The sequence below is a fragment of the Pipistrellus hanaki genome, assembly GCF_964339955.1.
Source record: "Pipistrellus hanaki genome assembly, chromosome: 18".
Taxonomy (NCBI): Eukaryota; Metazoa; Chordata; class Mammalia; order Chiroptera; family Vespertilionidae; genus Pipistrellus; species Pipistrellus hanaki.
The window spans coordinates 20,241,913-20,268,860 of NC_140520.1; the positions used below are offsets into that span (position 1 = coordinate 20,241,913).

Below are 26,948 nucleotides of genomic sequence, written 5' to 3' on the forward strand. Positions count from 1 at the left end.
CCAAGAGGCGGGGGTGACCTCAGCAGCTGACCCAGCAGGGAGGGCACTGCCTCTCCCTCGGCCCTCGCCCTCGGACACACCATGGGCCCAGACGCGCGTTTGCGGCGCAGCAGCGACCACGCAGGCGGCAGCCCCGGCGACTCTCAACTGCCTCCTTGACCACCGCGACCACCGCCCGGAACCCCGAAAAGCCATCGTCACACCAGCGGCAGGTGAATTCAGGGCCCCCAGATCATCTAGGCGGCAGGCGCCAAGCTACGACAACAACGATGGCGGGCGACGGGCGGCGGGCGGAGTCGGTGGTTGAAGGATGGGGGCTGCACGTGACACCCAGGGCCCCCCTGCGGGAGGGGAGGCGCCGGCTCGCCCCGGAACTGGGCGGCCGCAGTGACGCACCGGCGCACGCAACGCCGTCGCCGTCGCCGACGCGCCACGCCCGGCGGGAAGTGAGGTTTTCGGAAGAGCCGCCGGAAGTGTACGGCGACTTGGAGCCCCCGGTGGCCAACGATAGGTCTCCGATGGGAAAGCGAGTCCAGATGAGAGAGTTCCGGCCCCACTCTACCAAAGAGGAAGTGAGGGAGAGCGCCTACAACCTACGGTCCCAGCGGCGGAGGCAGCCGCGGCTCCCGGACGCCGGCGAGATGAAGACGCGAAGCTCTGCGCGCCTCCAGCCGGAGAGCTCACCGCAGCCTCCCCTGCAGCCGGCTATGGCCCGGAGACGGTTTCGGGACTCTCACTCCTCTGAAGGTGAGGCGGACGGAGGTAACAGTCCCGCGTGTCGGGGAGCGAGTGGGGCGGGCGGGAGGGAGGGCGGACGGGCTGTCCCCGCCGACCTCATTCATCGCCGCACGGGCTCCTCCAGCCCCTGCGCCGGCGGCTCCTCCGGTCCTCTCGTCCGTCCACCCTGACCGCAGGGGGCCCAGAGGCACCGGCGGGAGGACTGGAAAGGCTTAGTGGGAGCAGCGAGCGGAGCCGGGGAGCTCTGCACCCCCGGGCATCGGTTTAGGGGTGTCAGGATTGCCTTCCCGGGGGACGGCGAGTTAGGCGGCCGGCGGGACATCGGATCGCTCCAGGCTCAGTTTCATTTCGGTTTCCGCTAGCCTGCGGCCGTTTCTGCTAAAAAGCAGCTTCTAGTTCCTCCTTTCATTCTCAGAGGCCCAAAGTCCCCAGCTACGAATTACGGTTCTCATCCACCTTCCAGTCTGTTCTTTGCCCTGCCCACGAGAGGAGAGAGGGAGGGCCTTGTGCGGGGTAGTAGCATAGTAGTCGGGGAAGTGATTTGCGACCCCACCCAAATCCGGACAGCGACATGGGGTGAGCCAGTTATCTTGAACTTGAAGCCCCCAGTGTGTCTGACAGACTTGAGCTGATGTCTGTGCCCCACATTCGCCACTCTGGGGGCCCCCTCATTGTCATCTCAGTGATTAAGGAGCAGCCCGACAAACGGGCCAAAAGGATGCTGACAAAGTTAGTGTGTAGTTTTTTTTACTCGAGTCACAGGTGAATCAACACCCTTAATCCACCCCCTCCCCACCTCGCCTCCAGGCCCCCATCTAGCAGAGTCCCCAGTGATGTTTCATGTTAGCCCATGTAAGGCACCTGTGAGGTAAGAGCCAGGGGGTCTGAATCACAATGGGATGACATACAGTAGTTAGACCATTGATACGGAGAGGGCGTGGATTCTCAGTTTAGAGTAATAGGCTGCCCGTTTACCGGATGACACATGAAGTGCTGACACATTTGAAGATGTGTTCATTTTGGAAACTTTATGTTAAAGAAATGTACATTACTATAGGGTGTAGTCACTCGAGGCAGTTGTTCCTATGTGAAGTAATACAGTACTTAATAAATAATAATACAAGAATGAACTCTGTTTCTCATACTCACCTCTGCAAACCCACTTTTACTCCACCCCGTGTGTTCCTGAAGGCAAAGATCCTATCATATATATTTGATAGCGCTTATTAATCTCCTTCAATGTCTGGAAGAATGCTTTGCACATATTTTTATTTAACAAGACCTGTTAAATTGTATGGACTCTTCTTCAGAGTCTAATGAAGCTGTGTAAGTTAATATTTTTTAACACATAAAGGATATGCCACTATTTAAGTACATCTCTAAGGATCTAAACATTTTTTTTACTTTTCTGCTTTCTTCCACATTATTTGATACTAGCCCAGCGATTTTCAACCTTTTTCATCTCATGGCGCACATAAACTAATTATTAAAATTCTGTGCTCACCAAAATGTATATATTTTTTTGCCGATAAGAACAAGAAAGGTATAATTTTGATTCATTTACACCAGATGGCTGTCATTTTTTAAATTTGAAAATCCAAGGGAAAAGAGGTCAAGTCGTCCGGTATTGTGTGCTTTAAAAATTCTTGCAGCACACATGTTGAAAATTGCTGCTCTAGCCCATCTTTTAAGATTTTAAAAGTAATATGTTTTTGTGGTAAAGCATCGGTGGGGAGGAGTTTTATTTTTTTTTAATTGTAGTTATGTCTAGTTATATTTATAAGTTTTGGTAAACTTAATTCCACATTACTTGCATTTCTGATCATATATTGCTATTAACATGAATATATAATCTCTACCCAGATCATGTATTCTGAATTTTGACAATTGTCATATCTATTCTTTAGAGGAAGAGCTATCTCCGCAAACTGATGTAAGCCAGACAGTCTCAAAGAAAACTGTCAGGAGAACACAGGAGATTTCAGGTGAGAGAACTATTTTGGTTTTTCCCTTTACCTGGCAACTTTTTTTTTAATATACAGATTATAACCCGGTTCATCAGGGGTCCCAAGTCATACTTCATTCAGTTTCAGTGAATCTTAATAGTTGTTTATTGAATTAAGCAATGTGTCAAGAAAAGACAAGGAGCTTACTTTAGTACTTATTGAGTACCAGCTGCTTCATATATATTAATTCAGTCACATAACTGTGTGTCTTATTCAGTCGCAAAGCCCTTTTATTTCCCCCAAGTATCACTGTCACTTGACCATGTAATAATTAGCTACCCAGTAGTATAAATGGGTAAACTGCCTTACCCACATTTCATTTAAAATGGGTTAAGTGGTTTGTATAGCAAAATCTTGTCCATTTGATACTACATTTCATGAAGTCTAAGATAGTCATCTGTAAGATACACTGTCATTGTTTTATGTACCACTTAAAAGGAAGAAATGCTATTAAACTGTAATATGCCATAGATTGTGTAATGCATCCCAATTCAGAAATGTTAAAGTCTAAAAATATTTGCATCTTAGAGTCAATGTCACATGGAAGTAGGCTACATCCGATAATCTACTTAAGTTCTTAAAACAATTATTTTGAAAAGCAGGGGAAAGAATTAACTAAATTTATTAGTGTTTAGTATATTTTGTTTTAATTCCACTTATTTTCAGTTTGCTCTTTTTGATATTAGGACAATCCCACGACAGATAATTATAACTGTTGAAACTGATCATCCCTGGATTTTTTTAACCCAGGCCTAAATGGGCTGTCGGACATCCCTCAAGGGGTCCCAGATTGGAGAGGGTGAAGGCTGACGAGCTCCCCCCTCTCACCCCCGTGCACAAACTTTGTGCACCAGGCCTCTAGGACTATATAACTAGAAATTAGGTTATGTTCATCTTTGGGAGATTGGGGATACTCAGGGTTCTCTTACTCTGAAAGTTGCTTTTAGAAATCTTTCCACATCCAGCACTCGGCATGCTCCCGTCTCATGCTTCTGAATGAAAGGAGAAAAAGTTTAGGTTATTATTAAATGCTTGTAAAGGAGTCTGTCTAGCAGAGGAATTTTTAAATAGGAGTCACTTCCAATCTTGTTGGAAGATTGCTTTTAGAAAAAGTTTAAGGATAGGCCCTTTCTCTTCCTTAGAGAATTATAGAGTTTCAGTTTAACTTGATATTTTGAATATTATATATTCTGTAATTGCATATAGGGCCACTGATGTGGTCTGAGAGAAATTTATCCAAAGATGCCCTTAAGAATAAAGACTTAACCCAAGAGGCCACGTTCTAAAACAACCTAGGAAAAAATAACTGTGTTACTGATCATCTGATACCTCTTCCTGGTACTTTGTCTCCTTCAAGTATCTTACATACACATACACACACACACACACACACACACACACACACCACCCTATGGAGCATACAGGAAAGAGGTGTTTTTTTGTTTGTTTTTCTTCTCTATGCTCATACAGATTTTTTTTTTTTTCATTGAAAAAATTTTTTCAATTACAGTTGACATTCAGAATTATATTAACTTGAGATGTATAGCATCAAATTGTGGTTTCTATCTGGGAAATTTAGGAGTATTTTATTTGGTATTCCTTTCCTTTTATCCAGGTACGGTCTGCTGAAAAAAAATTATCAATTTTCCCATCAAGTCCATAAATTTTTTATGGCAGGAAACTTGTCTCTAGTTCACTAGTATACTCTTATACTTAACATAATGGGAAGTGCAGAAACACCTCTGTTGAATTAATAGATGACTGTATAATAAATCTCATGTGTTGGATATTTTACGTATTCTTAAGTGTTTTTTTCTCCCATATTAGTGATGGGTGAAGATTCTCTACTTGACCTGTGTAGACCCCCTCTAAGAAGTCCACTACCTGGTAAGAAATTATTTGTCTGTAGGCTTAACGTTTTTTAAAAATGCAATTTTGTTTTCAAGTAGGGTAGCACATGTATTCATATGATTCAAAATTCAAAAGTTACTTTAAATACACAATGAAAAGTCATCCTGCTCCCTCTCTCCTTTACCCACCCAACTCATCAGAGGCAGCCAGTGTTGTCAGTTTCCTGGGTATTCTTCCAGAGATATTTTATGGAGATACAAGGAAATTCATGTATAAATGATCTTTCCTCCCTTTAGTCCAATAAATATTTTTGCACCTCTATAATGTTTATTTCATTTAACATATATTGTGACATTTTCATATAACTATATCAAGGGCTTGCTTCTTCAGCCTTTTTAGGAGGTGTTTTTTACATGTTGCTATGATTCTTTTTGTTAGCGCTCTGACTTCACACTAGGGTCAGGGACTTTTTATTCTTTGCAGTATGAGGCTAATAAAAAATTCAAGACTGAGGCTTTGTGGCTCAGGGCTATAAAATTTCCCTGCCTCCAGTACCTTCCTTTTTGACTAATACCTTAAAAGAGTGTTACCTTAAATTGATTTCATGGCTCTGAAAGAAAACTAGTGAAGTCTACTTCTGCTTCATTTTCAGTTTTTTGGCCCAAAAAGATACTTTATTATGGGAACTGAAAAGGAAGCTTATTTATCTTCACATTAATTTTCTATTCTTCAGTCATATTCTATAAGAAAAAATTAGGTTGATTTTTTTTTATGACTATCAAGTACTACAATGATAAAGATCTGTTATGGTTTTGATGATGAACCTGTGGTAAAGAACCATATGATGCATTTCCTTTTAAGCTCTAATCTTTTTCTCACTATCTCTCTTTCTTGCAGATTCATCATACAAAACAAATGGAAGTACTGAAAAGAGTGAATTAGGTTTGTTAATTTCTAATTTTTCTGGGTTCTTTTTGAGGATTCTGATTATCAGTAGAATTCAGGAGTACACACTTTTGGTCACTGGCTTGAGAATATTACTTTGTTCATTATCTCAGTGTGTGGGGCACTGTCCCTATGACCAAGATCTTTCTTAGCAGCCTTGGTGGTGGTTCCATTTGAAATTATGTATTTTGTTATACTATTGTTAAAATTTGTGAAGGAACAAATACATTTTCATTTTAATTAGCCTTTGCTAAAGTCACACTATTGAGAGAAAGGAGATAACAACTTAACAATTAAGGTTTTTTTCTTGATTTAGAAAGCGAATTTGAAATTTTTTTCTAGTAAGTTTAGTGTCCTTTGCCATGTTTGTTGACCTAGTTTTAATTCTTTTCAGTGTTTTATTCATATAGGACATGAGATACCAAGATCTGTGGCTTTATGTGAATCTGCATTGATTGTGGTTAGACTTAGTTTTAAGTTACAACCCTTTTCTAAATTTGGAGATGAGTCAAAAGGAAAGAGGCTTAATTTTTCTTCATAAATAGTTGCAGCTTTTAAAAAATTTGTCTTTCACTTAAGCTGAGGTTAATTTCTTTAGAGACTTTAGGATTTTTAGTGTCTGGGTACTGAACATGATCCTTACAGTGTACAGCAATTGTGGGCTTTTAGCCAAACACCAGAGTTTCTCAAGTGCTCTATTTTAAAACTAAAAAAAAGTAAAAAAATTAAAAAAAATGTTTTTATGTCAGGTTTGTTGTTGTTTTTTATCTTTTTTTCTTTTAAAATTAGGATTTTTTTCTTGTATTGAATTTATTTGGGTGATTAAGTCAGACTCTTAATTAGAAAGAACTTTGAGCTAAGATAATCCTGCACTTTTACTTTCTATGCTTGAACAAAAATTACTTTTATAAGTATTTTATAATAAAAATTAACTTTAAATCAAGTGCTTTCCGGTTTGAAGGAAATTTCTGAGATTAATAGAGAGAATGGAGTGTATCAAATGGTATTCATGGAACTTTAATACTAGTAATATCCTCAAGCTATACCTTAATCTCTTCTTCCTGCTCCACTCTGACTGTTCTAAAAAGCATGGATGGCACCAAATAATTTTACAGGTACTATTTTTAAAGGTATATATACCGGGGTCAGAAAACTATAGCCTCTGAGTAAAATCTGACCTGCAGTCCTGTTTTTTGTACAGCTTGTGAGCTTTAAAAATATTTATATTTTGTGAAATATCTATATTTGACATACATATCTATGAGAATATGTGTATTCATATATGTGTGAACTGCAGAGAACTTACATGGTTCACAAAACCTAAAATATTTGTCATTTGGCCCTAAATGGAATAAGTTGGCTGACCCCTCATTTATACCAATGGCAGGAATAGAGACAGCAAATTACTCAAATTGTCACTTGTTTGTTCTAAGAGTAAATTCAAAGGGGTACATCCTTGTCTGGACATGGATTTATTGTAACACTCCAAGCTAGGTTGTAATCTCCTTTATGAAATCTTCCTGTCTTTGCCCCCAGACAAAAAACAAGGTTAGCAAAGTTTATATTTACTTGAGTACTCTTCCCTCCTCACACCAACACATTCCACAGATCTCTAGGAATAGGAACATTTATACAGTAGTAGAAATTACCAGGATCCTTGTATTTTCTTTAAAAACTGCAGTAAAAAACAAACAGCCTGGCCGATTTGGCTCAGTGGATAAAGCATCACGGAGGTTCCATTCAATCAGAGGCACATGCCTGGGTTGTGGGCTCGATCCCCAGTATAGTGGGGTGCAGGAGGCAGCCAATTCTTTCTCATCATTGATGTTTCTCCCTCTCCCTCTCTGAATTCAATAAAAATATATTTTTAAAAAATAACAACAAACAAAAAACTGTGATCATACAAAAAAACGTGAACAAAGTGTTATAATTAGTAGTCTCCATCAGAGGAGATGGTTGTAAGTGATCTAGCTTGCAACAAAGACCTAAGATTTTTGAAAGTACCTTTTTGTAAATGGTTGAGATTGTTGGCACATTGAATTATTGCCATGTGTCTATATATTTGTCAGTGCCACAGATAACTTTTTAAAATTAAGGGTATTATTGCTCTAAAAAGGATTTTAATTTATCAGAACTTCTGTATGAGCATAAGGAAGAATAATACCATATATATCTATTTAATTTTTTTTTTTAATATTACAGAGAGAGGAAGGGAGAGAGAGAGATAGAAATATCTATGAAAGAGAAATATTCATCAGCTGCCTCCCGCATGCCTCCTGGTAGGGATCTAACCTGAAACCCGAGCATGTGCCCTGAACGGGAATCAAACCAGTGATCTCTTAGTTCATGGGTCGATGTTCAACCACTGAGCCACACCAGTTGGGTATATTTATTTAATGTTTTAAACTTATGCATGTAGCAGCCAAGATGTTTAAAATACAGGAAGCTGAATAACAAAAGAAGGAAATGACATTAAAACTTATGTAATCATAGATGCTGCTGATTCATTATCAGATGGTATTTAAATATATATCTATAAATATTTTGCAGCTTAGGTTGAAAAGATAAAGACAAGTGGAATGTTTAAAACCTTGTATGAAATCTGATTATTTAAGCATTGATTTCAGGTGACTTTTTTTAAGTTGCCAAGTAATGTTTTTTTATTAAAGTATGAAAAATATTAGCAAGTCTTAAAAGCTTTTATTCTGTGACCCTGAAATCTATTCATTCATTAAAATAGACATTTATTTTTAACCTCCTCCTAAATGTCAGTGACTGGCCCATATGCTAGAACCAAAAAAATGTACATAAAAATTATTAAAAATTAATTAATGTAATCTAGTACATCAATAAACTAAAGAAAAATTACATGATCATGTCAGTAGATGCAAGGAAAGCATTTGACAGACTCCAACACCCATTCATATAAAAACTTAGTAAACTGGAAATACATTTTAGAGTACAAATAGACCTGTGGGTAAGGGAATAATAAACTTTCTGATTTTAGTTTGTATCAGACTTATTCCTGAAACGGATTAGAGGGAAATAATAAACTCTTCTTGGATTTAACAAACAAACAAACAAACAAAAAATAGTTCAGTTTGTCTTTATGGTCCCTTTTCTTAATTTAGATGTTTTTATTCCTAAGCTTTAGCCTTTGATGTTTTATACATGTATGCTTTTCTCTTCTAGAAGCCACCAGTGTCCCACAGAAGGTCAATTTCTCCGAAGAAGGTATTTTCTTTCCAAATGTCATACAGTGTATTCTTAATCTTTTTTTTTTTTTTTGTTACCATTATCAGAATTTTGATAGATACTTAAGAGTGAAAGCAGAAAATAGTGTCTTTTTCTTCAGGGGAAAAAAAAAAATCATTCTTACCTGTCAAATAGGCAGGTAAAATAGTATAGAATGAGTGTTGATAGCCTTTGTACATTTTAGCAAATTTTGTCTGAGTTAATAATTTTAAGCAGCCGAGACCGGTTTGGCTCAATGGATAGAACGTCGGCTTGGGGACTGAAGGGTCCAGGGTTTGATTCCAGTCAAAGGCATGTACCTTGGTTGCAGGCATATCCCCAGTAGGGGGTGTACAAGAGGCAGCTGATCGATGACTCTCTCTCATCTATGTTTCTAACTCTCTATCTCTCTTCCTTCCTCTCTGTACAAAATCAATAAAATATATTAAAAAATAATAATAATAATAATTTTAAGCAAAGCTAGTATTTTCAGTTTTCTGACATTCTGGCATTTGATTATGTTATTAAAACAGTTTTTCAAATTCTCATAACCAGTCTATGTTTGAATAGTGTAGTACCATTTAGTCCATTTTAAAGCCCACCCTACTCTGAAATTAGTCACCTCCATACTGAAATGTTTGTGTGTGGACATGTATATAACCTTCCCAAACATACAGACATGCATCTGTATATGTACTAATCTTGTCTGAGTTTTCACACTAATAAGTTAAAGTTAATAAGGTAAAAATTTTCCACTATTTAATGCTCCATTTTTTAAAAAAATTTTTTTCAAGCTTTGGAATATAATCTTAGTAAATATTACTCTCAGTATTTGTTAGAATACAATGATATGCCTCCGAGAATATAAAATAAATGAGCTCAATTTTAGCTTATTTAAAACATCGTGACTCAGAATAAGTAAACCTAATAAAGAACAATTTTGATTCTGATCATCAAGAAGATTTCACTTTACGCCGAAACCGGTTTGGCTCAGTGGATAGAGCATCGGCCTGTGGACTGAAGGGTCCCGGGTTCGATTCCGGTCAAGGGCATGTACATTGGTGGCGGACACATCCCCAGTGGGAGGTGTGCAAGAGGCAGTTGATTGATGTTTCTCTCCCATTAATGTTTCTCTCTGTAAAAAAAGATTTAACTTTAATAAGATTTAACTTGAATGCTTGTTTTTGTTTCTTAATCCTGATCATTAGAGCATTTGAATAGAGACTATACTAGTGTATCCTTTCTTTCTTTTTAGGTGACACTGAAGAAGATGATCAGGACAGCTCTGACAGTGCTGTTAATTCTTATAAGGACAGATCCAAGAAGTCTCTTGACTCTGGAGGTAAGATTGCTTTATACACATATGACACTTAGGAGCTGTATTTTTAGTTAAAATAGAAAGGTATTCAGTGAATTTGCCTTTTTTTTTTTTTAATATATTTTTTATTGATTTTTCACAGAGAGGAAGAGAGAGGAACAGAGAGTTAGAAACATCGATGAGAGAGAATCAGCGATCAACTGCCTCTTGCACACCCCCCACTGGGGATGTGCCCGCAACCAAGGTACATGCCCTTGACCGGAATCGAACCCGGGACCCTTCAGTCCACAGGCCGATGCTCTATCTACTTAGCCAAACATGTTTCGGCTGTGAATTTGCTTTTTTAAGAAATACTGTAAGCCCTACCTGGTTTGGCTCAGTGGATAGAGCATCGGCCTGCAGACTGAAAGGTCCCAGGTTCGATTCTGGTCAGGGGCTATGCCTGGGTAGTGGGCTTGATCCCCACTGGAGGCAGCCAATCAATGATTCTCTCTCATCATTGATGTTTCTATCTTTCCTTCTCCCTTCCTCTCTAAAATCAATAGAAAAATATATATATGTATGTGTGTGTGTGTGTGTGTGTATGCATATATATATATATATATATATATATAAAGTTGTTTTTCTCTCTCTCCCACTCCTTTCCTCTCTGAAATCAATTTTTAAAAATCAATGGAAAAATATCCTCGGGTAAGGATTAAAAAGATATATATGTATATATGTATACTAGAGGCTCAGTGCACAGATTCATGCACCAGTGGGGTCCCTCGTCCTGGCCTGCAGGGATGGGGCGAAACTTGCTCTTCAACATCCCCCGAGGAGTCCCAGATTGTGAGAGGGCGGTTCTCAAGTGACGCACCCCAGAATCGGGCTCCCTCCTCTCTGGTTCCAGGTGCAAGTCACCTGAGAACCACAGCTCAGCAACTCCTGCATTGAGCACCTGCCCCCTGGTGGTTAGTGTGTGTCATAGCTACCGGTTGGCCAGTAGCTTAGGCTTTTATATATATAGATATTTAGTCACCATACCTGAGTGTGTTAAATGCTTCTGTTGCCAAAATAGCAATCTGATTGTACTATATTTCTTCATTATTTTTTAGATCAAACCAGCAGACCAAGTCAACATCTAGAATCATTTTGGCGGTCATCACAAAGTAAGGAAAGTACGTTTTACACTCTTACAAGTCTACCTGTGGGTGTGGTCAATGCTGCTTTTGTTTTTAAAGATCTTCTTTTGCAAGTTTTATGTAAAATGTTGGAAAGGGGGTTTGGTGAATGCTTTAAAACCCTCATCGTGCATCTTGAATTTGCTTTTTGAGTGAGCCATCTCTGTATTCAACCTTGAATTAGAATTTAAAAACGCAGAACTGCTTTCAGTGATTTGTTGAGTATTTTTGGTTACAATGTAAATTTGTTGAAAAGTTTTATTTAACTAATGTAGTAGTTTGAGCCCACTGATATAGACATAATTTAATAAGGATATAAAGTTTTATATGCAATATAATTTTAACTGTTGCAAAGACTTGGAATGATGAATAAATTAGTGATAAATGAGATGTAGTAAAAAGTTAATGGTAAGTTAGGTGGTGGGCATATAAAAGTTTTACAGCCTTGCTTACAACTTTGAAAATTTTCATAATAAAGTGTTGAGAAAATATAACTCAAGAAAAGATTGGAAAATAATATGCTGAAAGCTAACAGTGATTTGTTTAGAGTGGCGGAATCATTAGTGACATTTTTCTTTCACTTTTTTCATTATTTTGCAGATTATCAACAATGAATATGTATTTCTTAAGTTAAATGGAAATGATATTGGGGTTTTTCTCACAGTTTCAAATCAAGCCCCAGAATTTGAGTTATTCATAGATTTTTAAAAATATCCTGTATACTGCCCTGGCTGGTGTGCTTCAGTTGGTTGGGCATCATCCTGTGCACCAGGATTCCTGATCAGGGTACATGCCCAGGTTTTGGGCTCCATCCCCAGCAGAGGGTGTGCAGGAAGCAGCCGGTCAATGATTCTCATCATGTTTCTCTCTCTCCCTCCTCCTTCCTCTCTATGAAGTCAGTAAAAACATATTAATTAATATGGAAGACATGAAAATAGGCAAGTTTCCATAAAATAAATGAAAATTTTTAAAATTTTTACTTTCTATATCATTTGAAGACAAATTATCATTTGAACAATATTCGTTTATTAAAATATTATAAAATATTTAACTTGCATCACCTTCAAGGTTTATGTTGCCCAAATTTTGCATATAACAACTTTCGAATCTGCCAACACCCATTGAGTTGATTCCACTTTGGATTCTAAGGTGTCAGTATCTCCTTGCAAATTTTTCTTGTGTTTCTTCTTGAGAATGGCTAATGAAAGCATCAGTTTGATAAGGCCTCATTAGCAGTTGTCATCTGCAAGCATGATGCCCTCACAAGCATCATCTAAATTTTGGAGTTCTTTTTTACATCTATTTCTTCCTTCAGCTCTGTGGTTCTACTTACATTCTGTTCAACTTTATTTATCTTTCATTGATCTTCAAAAGAGGCATTGACATGTAATTCCACTTTATCTGTATTTTTTAGTTTTCAGTGGGTTCTAGGTTTGTGGTTTAAAAACAGAGGTAACAAAATGAATAAGCTGCTGAAACAAAAATAAACCATTGTGGAAAAGAGACTCTGTATCATCTTATATATTTGTCCTTTGTTACTCAAAATCTTTGATTTTGGAAGCTCTTACATGTATCTTTCTATATAAATCATGCTACACTCATGCATTAGAATACTGTTTAGGTATGATTAATTACCTAATTAATGCTTTATTCTAATGAATATAGGTAACAAGATATATTTTCTTGAATCTAAGATACCGTCGATTTTATGCATCACCAAGAAAGAAAAGCCATCCAGTTAAACTATAACATACCATTGGTTATAAGATGCAACCCTAAATCTGAGGTGTTGCTATAAAAAGTACTTTTTAGAATCAATGAAAAGAAATATTAAAAATCATGTGTCTACTTTTTTTAAAAGTACTGTATTTTGTTAGTATAGACTAAAGACAAATCTGGAAGAACATCTGTCTCATACACTATGACATTTCTACATGTAATATTTTGTACATAGTAGGCACTACTAGATATTTATTAATTTTTAAGTTATACCTTTCTAAAAAGGTGCATTTCTTTTACAGCTAGCATATATCGCACTTGTTTTCAGGAAAAAAAAGTCGAAAATAAATTTTGTACATAGTAGGCACTACTAGATATTTATTAATTTTTAAGCTATACCTTTCTAAAAAGGTGCATTTCTTTTACAGCTAGCATATATCGCACTTGTTTTCAGGAAAAAAAAGTCGAAAATAAATTTACATTGATACTTGTATCAATGGGTGGAAGTAACTCATTTCTTCAGGGCAGATTTGGAAATTTTCTTGTTAGAATTGTAACATTTTCAAGTTCCATGTGTGATTTTTATAGGTGTTCTTAAGTATCAGCGCAAAACATGCCGCAGCATCCTTTATTTCATTACTACTCTACCGTGTCCACAAATTTGCTTATATAATGCATAACATTATGTGGATTGCCAGGGTCTATATCTCAGCCCTACTACTTTGAGATATATAATGGGGCAAATTATTAATTTAAGTTTCCTTATTTGTAACATAGGAATAATAATAGTATTCACCACACAAATTATAAGAATTAAGTAAAATTATACTGACAACTGGTAAACATTGAAGACAGTTCATCATTATTTTAATGGTATTGATCCTAAAGCTTACTACTAATTATCTAATTCCTGAACATTTTGAAGTTTAGATGAGGGAAAACAGTTATGTATTGTATATGTTTGAGACTGATGAAAGAAAGGTTTTTGCTTTTGTTTCTTTGATTTATGTATTTATAATAAACAAGCAAAATACTTATGCAATATTTTATTGTTCTTATTTTCAAGTATTCTATGACTTTATCTCTGTTTCTGTTTCAGGTCAAGACTTCACAGCTTTTGATAAGCAACATTCAGTGCCAAGTAAGTGGTCGGTGATTCTTTTTTTTAAAATATATTTTATTGATTTTTTATAGAGAGGAAGGGAGAGAGAGAGCGAGCTAGAAACGTCAATGAGAAAGAAACATTGACCAGCTGCCTCTTGCACACCCCCCACCGGGGATGTGCCCTCAACCAATGTACATGCCCCTGACCGGAATCGAACCTGGGACCCTTCAGTCTACAGACCGACGCTCTACCACTGAGCCAAACCACTTTCGGCGGTCGGTGATTCTTGATTAGTCAACCAATTCTAACCTGTCATTACTCTGCCAACAAAAAGTACTACCTATGTAGGACTTTTTAAGTCATTTTATCCTTTTTGCCTTTTAATTCACCACACATTGGTGCTCTATGTGGTAGTTACTCTGTGATGTGGAAATGTGTTTGGGACAGTTTTTCTGAAAGTAATTTATTTGCAAGAGTTAACTTTTCCTTCTTAACATCAAAATCAAGTTGAAATGTCATTGAGCTCAGTCATTTTCACAGACCAGAGCAAAGCACTTGTACAGAGTTTTGTTTCTCAGGTGATTACGCAGGGATGGGCAGAAATAGGTTTGCAGCTGTGATTTTGTGAGTTTATTTTTGTATTATTATTTAGTTAGTTATTGTATTATCTACTGTTATTATTATTATTAACCCAGTTTTGCCCATCCCGGTATATTTATTTGCTACCTGTTTTGCTGGGAAGTGGTTCATCCTCACCGATGTGGTCCTTGGACATTGTCTAACACTGGAGTATGGGATACATTTTCAAAGCATATGAAATCATATTTTGATATATATATATATATATATTTGCTACAGGCCCGGGATATCAAAGAAACCTTCTGCAACGTGTTGACCAAACCACAAGAATAAGGAAGACGATGCCAAGTAAGTTAAGCCTCTACCTGTTATTGAAATAATTTTACTTGCTGTTTTTCTTGATTATTTAACATACAAAAATATGTAATTTTTCAGATAAGCACTTAGGGTGTTTGTGATGTCATTAATAAGGACATACCATGAATAGATGTGATGAAGCAATCACATTTTGAATTCAGTGTCCATCATAATTTCTGTAGCAATGTGTTTATGTTAAACCTTGACCATATAAAATAAAAGTCCATGCCTTATGTGACCCTTAACCTCGCTCCCTTCTTTACTCACCTAGTCACAGTAGGTCGCAAGGTCATCACCCCTTATTATTATCTAGATAGCGTAAAAATCCCCATCATGTATCTCTTGCTCATGAAGTGACAAACTATAATTGGACAAGCTGAGCTCTGTGGCTTTGTTTCCCATCAGCAAAATAGTAATGGTTCACAATTCATTTTTTCCCAGCAGTGAAGTTTTTACCTCACATATAAGTGAGTTCTTCAGCTATCAAAACTGGGTTAGCTTCCCCCCCCCCCCCCCAAGATATAATTGGCTTTATTAAGCAATTCATGAATGAGTTAGCATCCCTTCTAGCCCCTAGAAGGATGCTCTCTGGGTTAGCTTTTTGCCTTTGCCTTAATGCTGGCTGTCATTTCTTATTGCTATGTGTACCTGCTATTAGAAGATCATTTCCTCTCAGTTTGCTCGTCCTTCCTACTAGAGTTAGGAAAGGTTATTAATTATTAAGATTCTTAGGATTTGTTTATAACTAGTTTAAAAAAGTTAAAACTTATTTTGAAGATCTGAGAGATACTCTTGGAAATAAAACTGAGTTTGAGCATATATTCTATGAAAGGTCAGAGATTTTATATGTTATTTCTTAGTTCTTAACTATACAGGGTGTTTCCAAAAATGTCTACACACTTTAACAGCTGGTAGCTCAGTTTTGAAAATGAGATGTATTTTAATAAACACTGCCTTTATAATTATTTGAAGTGTGTGTATGCATTTTGGGGGACATTCTATATTCTGGGTAATTAATATCAGATTACTTCCAGATAAGTGAAGTATAGTGCACAGTATTATCAAAAATGTATATGAAAAAGGCCAGGAGGTGGGGGTGGACTAGAAGGGGTCGATGGGAGAAACGAGGGGACATCTGTAATACTTTCAACAGTAAAGGTTTAAAAATAAATAAAACAAAATTAGGAGACTTTATGTAATAAGGTGGACATGTTCCTTAAAAAAAAAAAAAAAGTTTGCCAAAACCGGTTTGGCTCAATGGATAGAGCGTCGGCTTGGGGACTGAAAGGTCTCCCGGGTTCGATTCCGGTCAAGGGCATGTACCTTGGTTGTGGGCACATCCCCAGTAGGAGGTGTGCAAGAGGCAGCTGATCGATGACTCTCTCTCATCGATGTTTCTAACTCTCTATCCCTCTCTCTTCCTCTGTACAAAATCAATAAAATATATTTAAAAAAAAAAGTTTGCATAATTTTTACTTCCTTCAATAAGACACTACAAATGCAGTGTAGAAAGGAAAATAATTGCATTGAGGATATAATTGGAATGTAGAAATACACCTTTTAGTTGCTAAATTGCTAGCTAATTTTTTATATTTTACCTATTTGCATTCCTACTTTGTCTCAAATTATAATAGTTCATTATGCCTTCTAGTTTGATGTAATCTCATGTTTTGTTTCTGCTTTTGTGACCATATCCATGAAGTCGTTGCCAAGGCCAGTATCAGGAAGCTCTTCCTTTGTGTTTCTTCTGGGAGCTTTATGGTTTTAGTTCTTTGGTTTAAGTTTTTAGTCCATTTTAAAGTTGATTTTTGTGCACAGTATATGATAAGGGTCTAGTTTCATTGTTTTGCATGTGGATATCCATTTTTCCCAGACATCATTTATTGAGGAGACAGAGCTCCGTCACATTTGTCTAAGAGCAGTTGGCCATATTTGCGTGGATTTATTTCTATACTCTGTTCTCTTCCATTGGTCTATATATCTCCTTTTATGCCAGAACCATGCTGTTTTGATTGTCTTAGCTTTGTTATACATTTTGAAATCAGAAAATGTGACACCTCCAGCTTTATTGTTTTTATTCAAGCTTGCTTTGGCTATTTGGAGTTTTTGTGGTACCATATGAATTTTAAAATTGTTTTTTATTTCTGTAAAAAATGCCATTGGAATTTTTATAGGGCTTGAACTGAATCTGTAGATTACTTTAGGCGGTATGGACATTTTAAGGATTTTTAATTCTTCAATTTATGAACATGGATGTCTTTCCATTTACTTATGTCTGCTTTAAATTCATTTTCAGTGTTTTATAGTTTTCAGTATACAAGTCTTTCACTTCCTTAGTTTAGTTCTATTTTATTCTTTCTGGTACCATTGTAAATAAGATTATTTTCTAGATTTTGTTGGTGTTCATTTTGTTTTCTTAGTTTATTTTTTATGAGTTATATAAATATTACATGTTATAACTATTATTTAGCTGTTTGTCCTTAGTAGCATCGTAGTATAGCACTTCACAACATTTTTATATACTATTTTCTCATTGGATCTTTGCAGCCATGGAGTGAGGTATTCAAGCTAACATAATCTGTTGAATATTTTTATGCATTTGTATATTTGGTAAACTAATTTAGCAGCTTCTAAAAGACATAGTGTCTTGGGCTGAAGTATGAATTTGTAAAACAATGTGTCTTTATAGTTAAGGTTGATGTCATTTTGCTTTATTTGAGAAATACCGTAACCAAAAATAAGGTTATTTCTGGATCTTGGCAGAGCTAATTTTATTTCCCCAGTTTAGTTTAGTGTTTCTCAAATGAAAGCTGGTGATAAACACCAGAAAGATAATTTAATTATTTATATATATAAAATATATGTGTGTGTGTGTGTGTATGTATGTGTATATATGTATATGTATATGTATATGTGTGTGTGTGTGTGTGTGTGTGTGTGTGTATATATATATATATATATATACACACACACACATAATAGTTGTGACTCCAGACAATTGATAAATGTTAATTATTGGTAAACGTAGATCATATGAATGAGTAACTTACCTTCTCCACCTTCTGAGCCCCTGTCCTTCTGTAACCTCTCTCTTAGAAGTTAAAATCTGTGGCCAAGCCAAGAAAGATGAAGGGGGGAAAAAAAGAGTTGGGGTAGTTTTTAATTTGTTTTCTGAAGTAAGAATAGAAGTAGAGATTTGATGAAGTTGTGAGAATATTATTTTTGAAACCTATTGTTTAACCACAAACATAAAACAGATTTACTTGTCTATTAACAAAAATGGTGAAAAGTTTGTTTAGTGTAAATTTTTTATTTTATTTAAAACATTTAAAATTTTCATTACAGTTGACATTTGATATTATTCTACTTTCAGGTGTACAGCATAGTGGTCAGTTGTTTATATAACTTATGAAGGATCCCTCATAAGTCTAGTACCTACCTGGCACCATATATTGTTATTACAATATTATTGACTCTATCCAGTGGTCAGCAAACTGAGGCTCACAAGCCACATGCGGCTCTTTGGCCCCTTGAGTTTTTAGCAAAGACCAGCTCAGGAGTACCCTAATTAAGTTAATAACAATGTACCTACCTATATATTTTAAGTTTAAAAAATTTGGCTCTCAGAAGAAATTTCAATCGTTGTACTGTTGATATTTGGCTCTGTTGACTAATGAGTTTACCGACCACTGTCCTATACTGTTTGTACTTTAAATCCCCATTGCTATTTGTCACTGCCAATTTGCACTTCTTTTTTTTTTTTTTTTAAATATATTTTATTGATTTTGTACAGAGAGGAAGGGAGAGAGATAGAGAGTTAGAAACATCGATTAGAGAGTCATCGATCAGCTGCCTCTTGCACAGCCCCTACTGGGGATATGCCCGCAACCAGGGTACATGCCCTTGACCGGAATCGAACCCGGGACCTTTCAGTCCCCAAGCCGACGCTCTATCCATTGAGCCAAACCGGTTTTGGCCCAATTTGCACTTCTTAATCCTTTCACCTTCTTCACCAAGCCCCTCTAAAATTACTGGTACTTGAAGTGGTCAGAAGCACCAGAGGAATCTTTGAATCAATTTGAGGTAGAAAATAGTGTTAAGATGGAGCTTTACATTAAAATGCCTTAACCAGTCCTGGCTGGTTTGGCTCAGTGGATAGAGCGTCAACCTGTGGACCAAGGGTCCCGGATTCAATTCCAGTCAAGGGCACATGCCCAGGTTGAGGGCTCTGTCCCCAGTAGGGGGGTTGCAGGAGGCAGCCAATCAGTGACTCTATCTCATCATTGATGTTTCTATCTCTTCCTTTCCCTTCCTCTCTGAAATCAATAAAAATATATAAAATAAATAAAATAAAACACCTTACCCAGATAGCCCAGTGTTCATAATCTGTATTTTATTCTTTATTTTCCTCTTTACAGCATCAGTACCAGACAAATATTTCAATATATTTCAGTTCTTATTTGAACTTCCTATCTTTATCCCAGAAGTTTCACGGCTCCCATTAAATAATTTGGATCAGATACTCAAAGGCTCTCTCACAGAGCGAATGTATTAAGAATATGCTTTGTACTAGGCATGCCGTCAATAGTTGTGATGGAAATAGGTCCCTGTCTCAAGGAGCTGTCATTCTAATGGGCACTTCTGCTTTTTGCTTCTGTTTCTGGCTGATCTCCACCTTTTTTTTCTCTTGGTGGAATTTTTATGTTCTTTCTCTGTTGGAAATACGTAAGTTATGAAACATAAATTGATGGTCTTTATTACTCCTATCATTAGATAACAGCTTCCAGAAATCAGAGTTTGGAAACCAGTCTTCATCAACCTTCAGCCAACGTAAGTCTGTTTTCAGTTTTTATTAAGTGAGTCTTTAAAATTGGTTATCCATAATTCTCTTTAATTGTGTGTGACAGCAAAATAACTTAATGCTATTTGAAGAATTGTATTTTAAGCACTTCAGAGGGAAAAGTTCATATTTTTCTAGCAGTGAAATTCTTTAATGGTAAACGATAGGAAACAACTGCTTTCCCCCTTCACTTTATTGTCCATACAACCAAAGTAAAAGTTAGTAAACTAAAGCTACTAATACTATTAACCAAGTGGACCTTTCTGAATAAAATAAAAAAAAGACCTCACATAGCATAACACAACAGGATTGTCGTGGGTTTCAGAGCCCACAGGCTTGTATTTGAATTAGATTGGATCTCTTATCTTCTCTGTAGTATTGGGGGCAAGTTTAGTTTTCTAAGCCTGTGTATTACCCTGAATAAGTACTAAAAAAATAACCGATTCTTAGACTTTTTGGTCTCGGTACCAAACTGAGTTTGGTGAAATTAATAAGTACCCCCCAAAAAACTCTTATTTTAAAAAAATATGAGTTATACATAACCATATTTAACTAGAAGATAAAGTTGAAATTTTTTTTCTGACTTACTATTTTATTTTTGAGTAATTTAATAAGAAGAGCGGTAACTTGCTTTATATTTTTTCCAATTTCTTTAATGTCTGGCTTAACAAAATGGAACCTACCTATCTATTACTTCTGCCTTCAGTCTGTTGCAATGTATTGTTTTGATTGAAGTATCCGCAGAAAATCCAGCTTTATACAGATACGTAGAACTTTAATAGTTTCAGATAATTGTGGATACTTTAATTTCGATACTCTCTAAAACTCAAGAAGTGGTAGTTTCTAACTTCTGTTCGAATATTTGAGGCCACGTTAACAAACTTTTTGTATTCTATAAAATCTATTGGTCTTTGTTGTACTTTGAATAGACTATCCTGCGCTGGTCATTTGGAAAATATGATTCATGAAGTTATGCAGTTTCCAAATGTTGAGACATTTGTAATACAATATCAAAAGAGTACATTTGTTAATATCACCACCAACAAAAAAGTCTTTTAGAATTGGGAGCTTTCAAACTGATAGTAGTAGATACAATATTCCCACAATCCTAATTTTCACTTGAAACCTTGAATTTTATAATTGGCAGCAAATACTGTCAGTTGGGCTCACTTTGTTCATTTTCAAGAAAAAGCCTATCAGATATGCAAATCTGAGTAATCATAGTTTCTCACTTGTTCTTTCAATTAAAGAAGCACCAGGGCAGCTCACAACTCAGTTGCACAAGTTCTTTTCCTGAGACAACCATTGTATCGGGCTATGTATCCGAGTGCTTTATGTAACTGAACCTATATACTTTTATTAGCCAATGTTACCTCAGTAAATTCAGTTATTTTAAAAAATAAAATTTTATTTTAAATATATTTTATTGATTTTGTACAGAGAGGAAGGGAGAGAGATAGAAAGCTAGAAACATCGATGAGAGAGAGTCATCGATCAGCTGCCTCTTGCACACCCCATACTGGGGATATGCCCGCAACCAAGGTACATGCCCTTGACCGGAATCGAACCCGGGTCCCTTCAGTCCCCAAGCCGACGCTCTATCCATTGAGCCAAACCGGTCTCAGCAAAAAATAAAAATTTTTATTGATTTCAGAGAGAAAGGGAGAAGGAGAGAGAGAGACAGAAACATCAATGATGAGAGAAAATCATTGATGGGCTGCCTCCTGCACGACCCCCACTGGGGATTGAACCTGCAACCTAAGCATGTGCCCTTGGCCAAAATCGAACCTGGGACCCTTGAGTCAGCAGGCTGACCCTCCATCCACCGAGCTAATCCGGCTAGGGCAGTAAATTCAGTTTTGATAAAAAGAAGTGCTTTATATAAGTGTTTCCAATTTTTTCACCTAGAATATTAAAATTTGTGCTCAAATTATTTCTTATTAACCTCAAGTTATAGTAAGATATTCTTTATGAAGGATATTCTTAAGTAAAACTGAATGCATGGCCATGAAGTATACAAAAACTATAATCATACAGTTTGGTGCCACTGCCCTGTGATTCATTCTGAGGCATCATTTGTTTTTTATACCATCAATGCAAGTGTCAATGAGGTGGGAAAAGTTAATAATGTCTTAGTGTTATGAGATCTATGACAACTATTGCTCTAAAAGGTCCATAGTGGATTATTAGCCTAAAGCATCAGTCAAGAATTAGAAGGTGTAGAAGTATTTTCATTGCCATTATATTAAACAATTGTGTCATGTAAGAGAGAGTGCTTTATAAACTGAAAAGCAATAGATAAGTAACTTGATACCATGATAGCCAATAATAATTAGGGATTTGCACACTAAATTTTACCAGTGTTAACTTGCATCAGTGCAACTAAAGGGACAGCTAGCTACAATATATGCAAGGTGTTCACTTAGAGTGCATCCTTTTCTCTATCTTTTTACACACTTAAAAAACTTTAAAAATTCTATCTTGAATAATTAGCCATCTGAATTCTGGGTTTCAAATTTAAAAATGCTTTATAACATATCTTTTAATATTGCTTACTTCCCCAGTATTCACAGTAGTAATAGTTTTGTTTTATAAATTATACTAGAGGGCCCGGTGCATGAGATTTGAGCACTGGTGGGGGTTATGGCCTGTGGGGATCAATCCACTGTGGGAGCGCCAATCATCCCAGTCAGCTGAGCAGCTGTGGACCTGCCCTCCGAGCAGCTGCTCCTCCTATGGGAGTGCACTGACCACCACGGTGCAGCTCCAGCATTGAGTGTCTGGCCCCAGGTGGTCAGTGCTCATCATAGCGACTGGTCAAGCGGTCATTCTGCTGTTCATTGGCTGGGCTTTTATTATATAGGATTATTTCTAATTTGCTTATGCCATTTGATACATTTAAATTTTATTTCTTCCTCTTGAGTTTTTATCGTTTGGTAATGAAGAGATATAAGGATGCTTACACACATACCTTAAAACCCATGGGTGTGAGATTTTCTAAAAATGTGTAATAAATTATTAAAAAAGTAGATTATCAGCTCCCTTCTTTAAATTCTTCCTCTTTTGTCCGTTTATAAGGGGTAGTATTGGTTTTCCTGGCCAGTATGGCTCAGTGGTTGAGCATCAACCTGTAAACCAGGAGGTTGCAGTTTGATTTCTGGTCAGGACACATGCTTGGATTGCAGGCTCAGTCCCCAGTAGGGGTCGTGCATGAGACAGCTGATTGATGTTGATATATCGCTTATCAATGTTTCTATCTTTCCCATCCTTTCTAAAAATTCAATAAACACATTTTTTAAAAGATTAATATTGGTTTTACGAGTCACTTGCCCTTGACATGAAGAAATTTATATTTGTATCTGTCGTTTTTTTTTCTCCTGAGCAGACATGACTGGACAACCCAAAAATGCATCTTTTGTCAAGTGGGACTGGCGGTGGATACTTCTTGTGCTCGTTATTCTTGTCCTTGGGATTTGGTGGTACACTCGTTTTCCTCAGGTAGAAGAAAGCACTGCTGTGCAAGAGTTCCAGAACCAGATGAAACAACTTATGACGAAGTACCAAGGACAGGATGAGAAGCTGTGGAAAAGGAGCCTAACATTCCTGGAAAAACATCTCAACAGCTCCGAGCCTCGTCCCCAGCCTGCTATCCTGCTGCTGACCGCCGCCCGTGACGCCGAAGAAGCTCTCAAGTGCCTGAGCGAGCGAATCGCCGACGCCTATTCGTCCTCCCGCAGCGTCCGCGCCATCCGGATCGATGGGACGGGCAGGGCTACCGAGGACAGTGATGCTGTGAAGCTAGAGGTGGACCAAGAACTGAGCAATGGATTCCAAAACGGCCAGACCGCAGCCGTGGTGCACCGCTTCGAGTCCCTGCCCGCAGGCTCCACTCTGATCTTCTATAAGTATTGTGACCATGAAAACGCGGCCTTCAAAGATGTAGCCTTAGTCCTGACCGTCTTGTTGGAGGAGGAGACACTTGGAACCAGTCTAGGCCTAAAGGAAATTGAAGAAAAAGTGAGGGATTTCCTCAAAGTCAAGTTCACCAACTCTAACACACCCACTTCCTACAAACATATGGACCCAGACAAATTGAGTGGCCTCTGGAGCCGCATTTCCCACTTGGTCCTGCCTGTCCAGCCTGAAAATGCCCTGAAAAGGGGAATCTGCTTATAAGCGATGACAGAAGAGAAATCATGTCCCAAGTTCTGAGAATTTTTTGGACTTTGTAACCAGAGATAAATTGCATCTTTGTGAAAGAACTGTTGTCTTTCTAAAGGAAGTAAAAGTTCTAAATCATTTCTCCAACCTGTTACCTGTCGTTTGAGAGAAACATTTCCCTGTTTCCATTAGATTTGTGTTACTGGCATCAGAGAACTGTAAGTTAGATGCAATTCCACAGAGGATCGTTTTAGATGCAGCTGAAACATTATTACTCTGGAATGACAGTGGGAAGGACTAGAAAATCCTTCCTGCGCAGCTTTCCGATTTTTAACGTAGACTTTTTACAGTTTGTTTTTAGTAAGGCAGCTCCCTAAATGCAACTGTGGGTTTTCCCGCTTTGTTTTTCTTTTCCATCATTTGGGTGTGAGTTCCTTACCTTCTGCTTATAGGAACAAAAATAACGAAAGGTCATCTGAGTGTGTGTTTGGGTTTTGGGTTATTTTTTTCTTTGATTTGGGAGGGTGGAAAGAAGGAGGCAAGGGAACAGAATTTGTGGATTGGGGAAGGAAAGGAGGGGAAAAATAACTCTTAAAGGTAAAATGTTAAAATAAGCTACAGAGACTTAGTCAAACATAGTTACATAAACTCCATTCTCACTGCGTTCTGTTGGGATTTATTTTTCACAAATCCTTTTTTAACTTTTAAGAAATTTTTGGTCCACCCAATGATTGTGAAGCATGATATCACAAGATTAAGTATACTTACTCATATGACTTTTAAGGGCAGGTAAATCCAGAGCGGTTTATTTTGGATATATCCTTAAGCTTCGTTTTGAATTAAGAAATGTAGTTTCTGGGGGAGGGAGGGAAAAACAAAAGGAATATAATTTTAGGATTTGGTAGACCATTGGTTAACCAGCTTTTGTGGGCTATTGAAGGATTTGATTTTCTACATGTCCACTTGTTACAGTCTCCTTTAGTTACTCTTATATAAAGATTTACTGTGTACATGATAAACTTGAGTGCCTCAAGCCACAAAGAAAGTAAACATGACCATGTGTGAAGAATGTTAAAATGTACTATTTGTACATTATTGTACTATAGTATTTCGGTTATAATTTTTGCATATGTAACAACTTTCTCATCTATTGATTGCTTTGGTTTTCTTAGAACAGGGGTCTTCAAACTACGGCCCGCGGGCCACATGCGGCCCACAGAGGACTCTGATCCTGCCCGCCAGGTTTTTTGGGCAGTGAGCGCAGCCGAGGTGTTACAGTAGGAATTAGTAGTTCATATAGTCCGGCCCTCCAGCTCTCTGAGGGACCGTGATCTGGCCCCCACTTTAAAAAGTTTGAGGACCCCTGTCTTAGAATCTTAAAATTCTAGAGCCATCTTGTGGGGTTTTTGTTTGTTTGTTTGTTTTTTAATTATTAACAACCCTTTTGATGATCCCATGACTGGTAGCAGAGTATGGTCTAATTTCTTCTCCCTAAGACTACCAGTATTCATAAATTTATACCTCATATTGTCATTTGTTCCTGTCAGAAATCAGATGGTCTGATTTATAGAGGATTCTAAAACAAGAAGAGTTTTTGAAGAGGCTTATTTTATACCTATATATTATATGGAGAAACAAATTGTTTTTATTAAATGTTTCACTGACCAAAATAATTTTAAAGTAATTAGTTTTGCTTACCTTTCTGGAAAAATAATTATAGCAGCTGATCTATAAATGACTTTAAAAGCTATTTTAGTAATTTAAATAAATTTACTTTTCTTGGTTTGTACTCTTTGTATGTGTTGTAAACTTAATGATTCATCAACTTTTTAAAATTTTTTTATTACTAATCCTAGGGTTTTCTTTACACTTGAACAATGTGAGTGACTTCTGCTGGGAGAAACAAAGGCCACAGAATTAGATCCAGTCAGGAGTACATAGGTTAGAAGTAGAATCTCCATGATTTTCTGTTTTATTTTGGGATTTTGAATTATCACTAGAGTGAAATCAATATAGGTATTCCTGATTTGACAGAAGAATCGGTAGCAGTGTTTCTCAAATTTTTCATTCTCTCCTCACTAAAGAGCCTTTCTAGATGTATTTTTTTCTAATTGTCTATCCCCAAGAAATTTTAATACATACTCTGATTCTGGGCATCTGTTTAGGGACCGTATACAGTTTTGGGCTTTATACAGATGAAGAGTAATATTTTTTGCTCCCCAAAGTTCCAAGTTTTGCCCATTTGGGAAGGTATGCTCAAGAACATCTGTATTTCAGATCATTGCTGCCTAAAACATTTATTTTCTGTTTATGTTGTTATAATCCTTTTGCAAGGGAAATTTTAATGTCGTCAGCTTGAAAATGGGCATTAGGGTGTTTAGAAATGAGTCACATTGTGACATTGGGTGACAAATTGGTCCAGGGAAAACTGTAGTACAGTACTGTATCATAGAAATATCTAGAAACTTAATTTGCTTCTTTTTTAATGACTTCCTTCTATTTTAGGAAGTTTTCTAAACCTCCAATTCTAAAAACAAAGACCTGAAGTAAACTTGATCATCTTTTTGCATCCTCCTCGCCTTCTCTCTAGCAGGCTTGATCCCATGGGCCCTCCTCACCCCATGTCATCCCGCCTCGGGAACTCTGGGCTATTACTATGTGTGACTAGCGTGATCCGAAGGTACAGAATGGATCTTGAAGGAAAGGGTCGTTGCTGGGCCTCCAAAGGAACCCCGGGTGGACATCGAGAACCTTCGGCCTCCTGACCTCTGGGGTTTACTGTGGGCAGGAAGCAGACTTTGATTGGACTGAGAGAGATCCAGGAGTGGAGAGTGATGGAAGCGATGTGCACATTTCTCCTAAGTGCTATGCTCACATGGCTGAACGGACATAGAATCCGGAGAGTGGAGGCGGTCAGGGACCATGTGCCGCT

At 37.4% G+C, this 26,948-nt stretch overlaps 1 protein-coding gene across 4 annotated transcripts; it reads left to right on the forward strand.

Moving 5' to 3' along the window:
• TOR1AIP1 (torsin 1A interacting protein 1) lies at positions 1-25,805 on the forward strand. Of its 4 annotated transcripts, none has more exons than XM_084865157.1 (11): positions 1-762; positions 2,646-2,723; positions 4,572-4,631; positions 5,493-5,537; positions 8,733-8,774; positions 10,030-10,116; positions 11,190-11,243; positions 14,074-14,115; positions 14,938-15,006; positions 19,789-19,845; positions 23,241-25,805. In XM_084865157.1, the coding sequence occupies exons 1-11, from the start codon at positions 270-272 to the stop codon at positions 24,029-24,031; spliced, it is 1,818 nt and encodes a 605-aa protein (XP_084721283.1). In that variant the 5' UTR covers positions 1-269; the 3' UTR covers positions 24,032-25,805. The 4 variants fall into 4 exon arrangements, with proteins under 4 accessions (XP_084721283.1, XP_084721282.1, XP_084721284.1 ...); XM_084865156.1 differs by having other exon boundaries at positions 2-762; positions 11,190-11,252; XM_084865158.1 differs by having other exon boundaries at positions 3-747; positions 11,190-11,252.
• The last annotated feature ends 1,143 nt before the right edge of the window (positions 25,806-26,948 follow it).

Coding starts and splice junctions, on each gene's coding strand:
- TOR1AIP1 (XM_084865156.1), top strand. CDS start 270: ATGGCGGGCGACGGGCGGCGGGCGGAGTCGGTGGTTGAAGGATGGGGG. Junction 15,007..19,788: donor AATAAGGAAGACGATGCCAA/GTAAGTTAAGCC, acceptor TCCTATCATTAG/ATAACAGCTTCCAGAAATCA. Junction 19,846..23,240: donor TTCATCAACCTTCAGCCAAC/GTAAGTCTGTTT, acceptor TCTCCTGAGCAG/ACATGACTGGACAACCCAAA.